The following is a 10,572-nucleotide window of genomic DNA, read 5'->3' as shown; positions in this document are numbered from 1 at the left end:
TTTGTATATTGTGTGTGAGTGTGACAGAGGGTGAGTGAGTGACAGAGACAGAGAGACAGCCAATACTCTAAGCCATATAGAACCTTGTCATAGGAGGTATAAACTTCTTTTCTGACATGATGAACAGTGTAGCCGGAAATAATCTTTAATCCCACAGTTTTCCCCCTTTTTAATAATCAGATGTCACAGCCCCTGTTTATCCATCAGCCTCAACAGTTGGCTTCAAAGTTGCAGTTCTTTTCTGAAACAGGAAGGTGAATTGGACCTCAAGAAGGTTTGGATTATTTGTACATGATTGTGTGTTAAAGTGTAAACGTAAGGTGCTCCAGTGCGTGTGGTCTTCAGTTTCAAAATCTGGCTGTTCAACGGAATGCATCTGCTGCTGTTCATTTTATTCTGCCTCAGTGAGTAAAGGTTTTTATATTCAAACTTTTGTTTGTGTATGTAATATCATAGTTTGTCTCATCATATTGTGTGTGCTTTTCAAATTCTTGAATAGATGTGAATTAGTGGCCATGGTTATAGGGTATAGTATGCTACACAAACCATAAAAGTAGCGTCCAAAAAGAAAGACAAGTTTTGAGGCTCAGAAATGGCTGATGTTGCTGTAGGTAATGTTCCTAAACTACTTAATGTATGAGTAATATCCTTTATATTTCTCTTTTTAAATAAAGATAGATGTGGTTAGAGATGGAAAATGGAAAAGACATGGCGGAGATTTGTCTTTTCGAGCTGTTCTGCAGCCAGATTAAATGTCATTTTTGCCCTGGCTCTAATCCCTAGATTAATCCATGTGATGTTCCACAGCATCTAACAGTGAAGTGAAATAGACACACACAGACAATACAATAAAATGTTAGCAGCACATACAGAGTATGTGGTCTTATCAGAGTTCCAGAAGACATGTCAGCTAACAGTTCTGTCAGTTTATGCTTTTTGCAAATTAAAATTAAAACGTGTATTTGCAATCAGGAGTCTAATATTTAATACTGTTACTATATTTGTATTTCTTGTCTTTTTAAATAGGATTATTAATGTGTTATATCCGATTTTATTGCCAAATTGCCGAATGCACCATGTCAGTTCTTTGTTCTGAACTGGGAGCTCCTGCCACCAAAGCAAAATCTTGTGTGTAAACATATCAGGCGATAAAGGTCTTTCTGCTTCATTTTTTCCCCCTCTCAGGTCTCTGTTCTTCTGTGCTGAGTGCAGCAGTAACACCTCCATGTAGTTCTGTATACAGGGGCTTTGCTGAATGTCTGGTCACTCTGGGTGACAGTGTGAGCTCCAAAGCTGATAACCCACAGGACATCAACTCCATTTGCAAGTGAGCCACGTTCACACACAAATACACCCTCCACCGAATAAAACTTTTTTATCTCAATACATTGCACTTCCCACATCTGTAGGTCATGGGATGCTTTCCAGGTGTGCGTGAGTGGTGTTTTGTCAGGATGCCGAGGTGATGCAGCAGAAATTTGGGAATCTTTGAGAGCGGAGTCCAGGAAAACAGCGTTTGCTGGTAACCTCTACGACATGTGTGCCAGTCGTACTGAAGCTGCGACTGCAACCACACCTCTGGTTCCCAGCGCTGATCAAAGCAACCAGGAAACACTCAAAGGACTCGCTCGTTCTGTCAGCCACTCAGTCAGTAAAGAGCTGCTGATGTGCTTCTCTCTTCTCCTGCTGCTTTGGATGTAACCTATTCATGTAACATAGCTGAACTGATGCACGTGACAGTGCTACAAGCACATACATGTCTCTGCGTAGACTCTTTATCTTGGTATATTTGATTTAATTTCATGTCTAATTTAATATGTAAGCTCTTTGGTAAGATATTCAAGACACATGTATTTGCTTGTTTAACAATTATGACAAATAAATCAGTGATGTTCTGTACTCAGATCTAATGGATTGGTACAGGATTTAACATCTGTAGATTCAAATCATAATTATATATAATTATATAAATAAATTATATATTGTTATATATAAGTTATATATAAATGTTATGTATAAATGATATACAAGTGTCTTGAAGTATTTGCAAAATACATTTATAATATCTGCAATAAAATTCCAAGCAAAATTACATAGTTGTTGTATTTCTTATTAAACGATTAATATGATTTGGTAATTTAAAGTTAAAAACATTTTTATTAAATCAGGTAGACATCAAATTTAAAGGGATAGTTCCCCCCAAAATAAAAATTCTATCTCTTATTATTGTTGTTCCAAACCCGTAAGACCTTCCTTCATCTTTGGAACACAAATTAAGATATTTCCGATGAAATCCAAGAGCTTTCTGACCCTCCATAGACAGAAATACTAATGAAATGTTCCCAGGTCCAGAAACGCAGCAAGGACATCAGTAAAATAGTCCATGTGATGTCGGTGGTTCAACTGTAATTTTACAAAGCTACAAGAATACAAGAATACCTTTCGTTGGCAAAGAAAACAAAAATAATGACTTTATCCAACAGTTCTTCTGTCGGGATACTCGTCATGATACTCTCTATAATGGTGGAAGATGGTAACTCGGGGGAGAAGAATTGTTGAATAAAGTTATTATTGTTTTCCTTGTGCACAAAAAGTATTCTCGTAGCTTTGTAAAATTATAGTTGAACCACTTACATCACATGGACAAGTTTACTTGTGTCCTTACTATGTTTCTGGGCCTGGAAACATTTCAGTTGCATTGCTGTCTTTGCAGGGTCAGAGAGCTCTCGGATTTCATCAAAAATATCTTAATTTGTGTTCCGAAGATGAATGAAGGTCTGACAGGTTTGGAAGGTCATGAGGCTGAGTAATTAATGACAGAATTTAAATTTTGGGGTAAACTATCCCTTTAAATACATATCCAAGGTTTGAAATGCATATCCAAGTTTCATCCATTTGTTCAACCAATAAAACTCAGTCCAGTTCTTCAATCAGAACAGTCTTTCTGTTTTCCTTTGGCTTTGGGAAGTCATCCCCTGCTTCTACTTGACTAGAGAAGGCAGGACTCTGCTGCTTGACTGAGGTTCTCTTAGTGGAGACATTAATAAGCAGCTGAGATTGATCAGTGGCCACAGAATCTGACTGAGGCCAGTGATACAAACTTGTAACAGCTTCTGATTCCGTGTCATCACCAGAGATGACCTGAATCTTTGGACGGATCACACTCTGAAAAATTTAACATGTAAATCTCCACAACTTTGCCATCAAATTATAACAGTGTTCCATCACAACTTAGAAAATGTCATCATGTTATAATTAAATATTTGGCTTTTTCACCAAGAGTTATTTTAGTATCACTGAGATACTGTTATAGTATTTATTCATATTTTAATGGTTTTAGTTTTAGGTCATTGAAATAGTTACCTGTGACATTGTTGGGAATATAAGGCTTTTGTCTTCATCGTCAAGGTCTGGAAGATCCTAGGGAGAAATCAGGAGCATCAAAAATGTTATTTGCAGTGAAATATTATACAAAGTTTCTATATAAATCAAGTATACAGTGCAGGGAAATTATATCCATTGTAAAAGCAAATTGAAGTTATATTTAGGTGAACAGTGGTGTAAGTACTCACATCAATTGTTAACGCTGGTTCATCTGACAGGGTGATAGACTCTATATCATCCTCAGAGATTAGTTCAGTGACGAGAGCTCCAGGACCCGTAACTGAGACTAAACCGCTCTGAGGTGACTGTGATAGTTTTGTGGGAACACTCATTTTCTGGTACTTCTCCTCTTCAGTCTTCAATCCCCAGGTTGATTCGCCAGTCTGTTTCAGGTCAAATGATGGATGGAGAATCTGTTCTGAAACTGTCTGCTGTCTCTCTGGATTTGACTGGTCAGAATGATTTTGATCAAGTGTTGTTTGGATAATCTGTTCCTCATCAGATGCAGATTTGGAAGTGTAATCCATCTCTGAATCTGATGGATCAGTTTGTTCTTGCTCTGTTTTTGAAGAGTCACTCCCTGAAGTTTCTGATGTTTCGTCTTGATGGCTCTGATCCTCAGCAACAGGACTTGGAGGCTCTATGATTCATAAGGGTAAACCATAATGTTTTCATGATGATATATATCAGAAGGACGTGAGAAAATACGAGTGTGTGTATACACTAATGTTTAAAGGTTTGGGGTTGGTCATTTTTTTGTAAGACGTCTCTTATGCCCACAATTTATTTGATCAACAATACAGTAAGAACATTAATATTGTGAAATATTGTTGCAGTTCAAATTATATAATTTAAATGCATTTTTTTATTATGTTATTTAGTCCTGTGATTTACTCCTATCAATGTTGAAAACAGTTGTGCTCCGTAATATTTTGTAGAAACTGGTCATATTGTTTTCAGGATTTTTTGATGACTATAGAGTTTAAAAGCATTTATTTAAGATATAAATCTTTTGTAACAATCAAATTAAAAATAAAATTCTTGATCAATTTACTGCATCTTTGCTGAATAAAAGTTTAAATAATTCTTTTTAAATCTCAGTGTCCCCAAACTTTTGTACGATAGTTAATATGTGAACAGATTGTGTGTTTGCCTTTCTCCAAAAGCTTTCGAGCCTGCCGTTGTCTCAGTGCGTTCTCCTTGATAGCAGTCAATGCATCCAAACTCTCCTGGACCTTCCTTCTCTCTCTCGTTTCCCACATTTCTCTTTCTTTTCGCTCACCTTCCAAACCACCAGCTGCCCATGCCTCTGCACATGCTCTGTGAATTAATGCAAACTTCAGTAAAAGACTGCTTCTAGATGAACTAGAAACAAAGACTATCCCTTACTGACCATGGGGGTCGTCAGACAATTAATGTTATGGGACTTTAGCACAGAAAACGATGTAGCTAACCTGTCTTTTGGAAACACAGGCCGGTCATCTAGATAGGTCAGCTGCTTGAGATGCACAATCAAAGTCTTCCTGTAGTTTGGGATTTTTTTGATGACCTCATTACCCATTAGATTTAAAACCCGCTGGCAAATTCAAATAAACATGAATGAACTTCTAGCAGTTCAGTCCACATCCAGAAGTAAGTATCACTGATCATGTATACGAGGAAAAAGATACACAGTTTTTACCAAGTCAGGCATTCTCTCTAGAACACAGATGAGGGCTGGATCTCTGATGCGGTTGTGAGACAGATCAAGAACACTGATGGATAGACAGCTTGATAGCTCCTCCATGTCACACACATTCTCCAGTGAGTTATGGGAGATCTGCAGCGTTGACAGCTCACTCAAGCAGGCTGAAAAACAAATGATAAATGACTTTAAGCTATATTGAGGAACAGGGAACAATTCAATACAGGGAACAGTTGTTAACAATACATTATGCTGTGCCATTTTTATTTGTGTGTGCAAGTACTCACATATGTTCTCAATGACCTTGATATAATTGTTTGAGACATTGAGGGTGCAAAGCTTGCTGAGTGGTTCCAGGTTTTCCAGAGTATGAATTAGATTCTGATGGAGGAAAAGACAGCGAAGCTCTGTCTGATTCTCCAGATTCTCAATCTTGCGAATGCCATTGCATTCCAGCCATAGGCAGCGCAGGCCAGTATATTCCTCTAAACCCTCAATACAAGAAAAACCTACAATGCAGAAGTAACAACTTCACATAAAGAGCTGAAAAGAAAATAACATAAAGATGCAATTTTAAAACAGTCTTTCAAAAAAATCTGAAATTACAAACCTTTATAGTGAAGATAAAGTGTGTCATTCAGCCTTGGTGTCACATACAGTTTGTTTTGCTTGCAGTGCTCCCTTAAAAACTGTTTGGTAATTCTTAGAAGATTTAAAAAGAAAAAAAAAAAAAATCAACATATGTTATGTAACAACATGTTTTCCCAAGCAAATTTCATACAGGTATTTTAAAAATGCTTATTTTATTACCTGGGACCTGAATGCATTGTGCTTATCTCTGATGCTTTGGTTTCTGTTGTGTCAGCGTTAACCTTTGTCCCATCAGCAGCTGCACTCTGAGAATCCTGGCCTTTGAAAGACATTTTAATACTATTGGGCATTTTCCAAAAAAAGGTTACAAAATCAGACATGAAAAAAAAAAATTTAAGTAAGCTTTTTTTCCTTTTTTCAAAAAAATGATCAGTATAAGGAGGCACTTACCCTTCATGAAATATTTATTGTTTTCAACATTTTAAAGAACAGCAAATGACACAGTAACATGGCTGTATAAACAGTTGGAAAGAGATAATAGATTTTTTTAATATTTAAAATGTAAATGGTTATTATTACTATGTTACAAACATGCTACTTTTAGGCTATGTCACAAAATAACTTAATGTCGCGACACCCAAAATGTAGTTACAGTCCGAGTCATTGTTATTTTGAATAAAACAGCAGGATATAACCAAGAAAAAACTGAATTAGGATAATATCCCAGAAATGATTAACGTTAACGCCTGACAAGCCTTTTGGTCCTGTTTTAGTTGTTTTAAGGCTGTTATTTTGCTGATGGCCTTTGAATGTAGACTTTACGTTACCTTGACTAATAGACACAGCACCTTCACTCGTGTCTTTTTCTTCAGATTCAGCCCTTGTTCCTTCCTCCGCGTTCAGTGTTGCGGATACGTTTATTTTTGTCTGCATTTTGCAATGATTTTGGACCACCGACCAACAGTTAACTTAGCCCAATGGGTGCTAACAGTGCTTGTCTGAAGTTTGCTTAGTTTCCATAGAGACCGGACGCGTGAGCGCGCTTCTCAAGAGGCGATCTTCTGCTGGCAGCTGGCAGTCATCGAATCCTACAGAAGCCGTTGACCGCCTGTGCTGAAACACCTACTTATGGGTTTAAAATAGTCTACAACAAGAGAAACCCGAGGAAATTATTTTGGGGAAACTACTGTACTATATGTAGCATTTGCAGCAATGTACTATAATAAACTACAGCTAATTTTATTGCAGTTTGTTAGTGCAGAAAAAATAGGCCCGCTTCCAAAGAAAACACTAACCGAATATCAGGTTGTAAACCCGAAATTTAATCAGCTTTGAAGATAAATTGAGTGGAATAGAAATTCACAATTGATTTTATAACAATAGAGTTGTGGGTTAAGGATACAATGTGTACATTATATAAAAGTGTAAACCGAACATTTGCAGAAGACAAAGCTATTCTTTATAAATATTCTGTTCTTCTTATTAATTATTAATTAATTATTATATTAATTAATAATTAACTATTAATTATGTCATATTTAAACGACTCTAAATGAATGATGGGTGCTAGTAGGCTTAATATGCCAGTGCATTAGCCTATCTATTTCTACTCAATATCATTCAATAATTTTCAATGTATAGGCTAACAGGGTCAATTCTCAACCCTTTTTAAGTGGGCTTTGTATCTAATGGTCTCTCTGAGGGCTAAGTCCCCTAACTAAATCCTAGAACCGCCCCGGTGTAAGAATACCATTTAAATACATTTTTACATGCAATTTTAACATATACATTTTTGACTGAAAAAAATGTAAATCCTTATTAGAAGTGAACAAAACTACTGATTAATCAAACTAATATTGTAACTCAGTGGTTTCTCTATGTTTGGATGCTGATTTGCACTTCAGTCCTCCTAGATAAACAATTGGATGAGTTTTCTGTCTGTGTCTTATTTACATGTAGCTTCTCACAACACATGCATCGGAACATGCTATTAGCATCCATCCTTAAGAAAACACACAGCAAAGAGGCAGAGAGTGGATTTAAATACACTAAGATTCCTGACACTGTGACTAAATAACCATGAAGTCTTAGACCAAGCTCAGAGGAAAATGCTTGGCAGGAACAAAACAGTGTAATTGAAAAGAACTAGGGCCAGAATCCTCAAAATCCTCTTCTGTTCATTATGGGTTATTGCGACCGAATTAGACAGTGCCTTCCATGAACCCACAAAGGAAAACACAACCAATGGATAAGGCATCAATAAAACAAATAGACTTAAGATAAAGGCATGTCCCACTTTCCCTTTAAGTGCAAAAATCACATCAGTCACAATAATTCCACTTTGTATTGCCCAAACCAATAAGCATATCAGAGCTAAGTATTTTTTTGGTACATTCAGTGTACACAAATGCAGAACAGGCTGTATGAAATCTTTATGAAATCAGCAATAAAGAGGTTTATGACAAATAGGGGAACAGTATGGTTAGGTCTGATCAGACAGCACAATCCATAGAATGCCAAAGACATGAGAAGACTCAACGGAGAAAATAATCCATATAACCAAAGATTGAACTGTGGATCCGCAAAGTATTTTTTCCAAAAATTTCCACTTCAGATTTCCAGCTGGAGTGTCCTATTGATTGACCTTCCAGTATAAACCATTCGCTGTGTCTTGGATGGACTCTGGATGGTCAGACGATGACAAAAACTAATTTTTTTTTTAAATAAGCAATTTTTTTTTTGTTCTGTTATCATAGTTTCAAATGTTTATTTCTTTCTTCTGATGAACACAAAGAAGATATTTTGAAGAATGTTGGTAACCAAACAATTTCTGGTTCCTATTAGAATTTTTGTTGCGAAAAGAATGATGAATATTTATCACCAGTCCACAGATGTATGCCATTTGAAGTCCACAAACATTATCTTCAGCTATAGCATTTCATTTAATTGTTAATGGCAGAAAGAGACATAATGATGGAAATGTCTAGTCCATGAATCTGCAGATTTCAAAAGGAAGCTTTGTGTAGGTATTTAAGATGAAAAATCAATTTCGATAATAGTTTTACTGATACAATATATGGATACTTGTGAAATAGATTAGATAAAATAAGATTAGACAAACACAAAAAAACACATACAATTATGAGCAGGAATAAAAAAAAAAAAACACAAAGTAAATTGCTAATTAAACATACAATGTACATTTATATAGCCCAATAGAAATATATCCAAACATACCTTGGATTGTGTGGTGATTATTTGTCATATGAGTTTTTGTGAAAGTGACACTTCAAATTGAGCTGAAATACATGATAGTTTATAGTAGTTTATCTCATAGTAGAATCAATCATTTCCACAAAAATTGGAAATTCTTGATGGCTATTTATATACACATTTACAACACAAAGAAAATTATTAGCATAATCTGATAACATTTTCAATAAATTCAAAATAAAAGTAGTATGAATCAGATGAATAATTCCCTAGACAATGCACAGAGACTGTACAAACATAAAAAGCAAAAGAAACAGGTTTACCTGACAATGAGCAGCTGCTGCTGGTTGATTATGGTTGAGAGTAACTGAAGAAGAAACAACAGAGAGGGAGGATCCTCTGACACTCAACCAGATCCATCCAGCATGAGCTCTGCATTTGTATCATATCATCATGCAATCAGACTAATATTTGGCTAGCATTTCTTGAAACTTAATTATGCTCACAGTGATTGACAGAAATGTTGTTATATTTCAAATGTGAGTAATGATTAGTGGTTAAATGCAATAATGCAATAAATGCAATAAATGCAATAAATTGACAGAAATGAAACATTATACACACTGTGTTAAGGGGGATTGAAATTAACATAAGAACTGCTGAATTGAAGAGCTACACCCGATTTTCATGTAGCTTCTTACAACACAAAAATCGAAGCATTCTATGAGCATCCTTCCTTATGAAAACATACAGCAAAGAGTCAGCGAGTGGATTCAAATACATCATGATTCCTGACACTGAATGTAAAGAATCATAATAACTACTTATTCCAAGCTTAAATGATACTGCAAAAAGGATGTTTTGTACAATGCTTGGTAGAAACAACACAGTGTAATTGAAAAGTACAAGAGCCAGAATCATCAAAATCCTCTTTCTTTCATCAGGGGTGACTGCGACCGAATGAGACAGTACCTTCCACGAACCCACAAAGCAAAACACAACCAGTGGATAAGGTAACAAAAAAATTATTACACTTAGAAGAAATGCAAGTTCCACATCCACTTTAAATGCAATAATCACATTAACCACCATAAATCCACAGATTGTTGCCCAAACTAACACGCTTATTAGAACTAAGTTCTTACATGAATGATGAAGTCGGTACCAAACAGGGTATTTGATCATTATGTATCTTTCCATGGAGATACAGACCATGAAGCCAATGTTAACTAGTATGCTCAAGAAATACACATAAAATACAAAAAAGAGTATATTTTTTGGTACATTCAGTGTACACAAATGCAGAACAGGCTTGACACAAATCTGGATGATATCACAAACAAATAGATTTATGACGAATAAAGGGACAGCTTGGTTAGATCTAAGCAGACAACACAAGCCATAGAGTACCAGACACATGACAACAAACTCAATGGAGAAAATAATCCAGATAACCACCATTTCAGATGAAGATGCACAGGCAACTTTTCTCAAAGATGTGAAATTTATTTTCTCTGGTATCCAAGCTAAATTGCTTACTTCCAACTGGAATGTCAGATTGGTTGAAGTTTCAGGGTTGGCCATGTTCTGTGGACTGGGATCTGGATGTTTAAACTGAAATGGAAACATATCTGTTTTTGATTCAAAACTCATGTACATGGCTATATTCATGTAAATATAATGTTGTACTGTACTCTCAT

General features: G+C 35.8%; 2 protein-coding genes across 2 annotated transcripts; one reads left to right on the top strand and one right to left on the bottom strand.

Moving 5' to 3' along the window:
• Positions 1–101: 101 nt before the first annotated feature.
• On the top strand, positions 102–1,878 carry LOC113050037 (neuritin-like protein). Its single transcript, XM_026212750.1, has 3 exons — positions 102–404; positions 1,186–1,327; positions 1,410–1,878. Exons 1-3 carry the CDS (start codon positions 371–373, stop codon positions 1,699–1,701), a joined length of 468 nt encoding a protein of 155 aa, XP_026068535.1. The 5' UTR covers positions 102–370; the 3' UTR covers positions 1,702–1,878.
• A 950-nt stretch (positions 1,879–2,828) lies between these two features.
• dnaaf1 (dynein axonemal assembly factor 1) lies at positions 2,829–6,688 on the bottom strand. Its single transcript, XM_026211875.1, has 10 exons — positions 6,487–6,688; positions 5,879–5,978; positions 5,679–5,770; positions 5,356–5,577; positions 5,066–5,232; positions 4,839–4,960; positions 4,538–4,704; positions 3,573–4,024; positions 3,364–3,420; positions 2,829–3,165 (listed from the first exon to the last, which is right to left on the bottom strand). The coding sequence occupies exons 1-10, from the start codon at positions 6,590–6,592 to the stop codon at positions 2,914–2,916; spliced, it is 1,737 nt and encodes a 578-aa protein (XP_026067660.1). The 5' UTR covers positions 6,593–6,688; the 3' UTR covers positions 2,829–2,913.
• Positions 6,689–10,572: the final 3,884 nt, after the last annotated feature.

This window comes from Carassius auratus, chromosome 30 (assembly GCF_003368295.1).
Source record: "Carassius auratus strain Wakin chromosome 30, ASM336829v1, whole genome shotgun sequence".
Taxonomy (NCBI): Eukaryota; Metazoa; Chordata; class Actinopteri; order Cypriniformes; family Cyprinidae; genus Carassius; species Carassius auratus.
Note: the sequence above shows the minus strand (reverse complement) of the source record. Positions and strands in the feature narration are given on the sequence as shown.

Coding starts and splice junctions, on each gene's coding strand:
- LOC113050037 (XM_026212750.1), top strand. CDS start 371: ATGCATCTGCTGCTGTTCATTTTATTCTGCCTCA. Junction 405..1,185: donor GTTCATTTTATTCTGCCTCA/GTGAGTAAAGGT, acceptor TCCCCCTCTCAG/GTCTCTGTTCTTCTGTGCTG. Junction 1,328..1,409: donor GACATCAACTCCATTTGCAA/GTGAGCCACGTT, acceptor CCACATCTGTAG/GTCATGGGATGCTTTCCAGG.
- dnaaf1 (XM_026211875.1), bottom strand. CDS start 6,592: ATGCAGACAAAAATAAACGTATCCGCAACACTGAACGCGGAGGAAGGA. Junction 5,979..6,486: donor TGCTGTGTCTATTAGTCAAG/GTAACGTAAAGT, acceptor TGTCTTTCAAAG/GCCAGGATTCTCAGAGTGCA. Junction 3,166..3,363: donor TATTCCCAACAATGTCACAG/GTAACTATTTCA, acceptor TAAATTTTTCAG/AGTGTGATCCGTCCAAAGAT.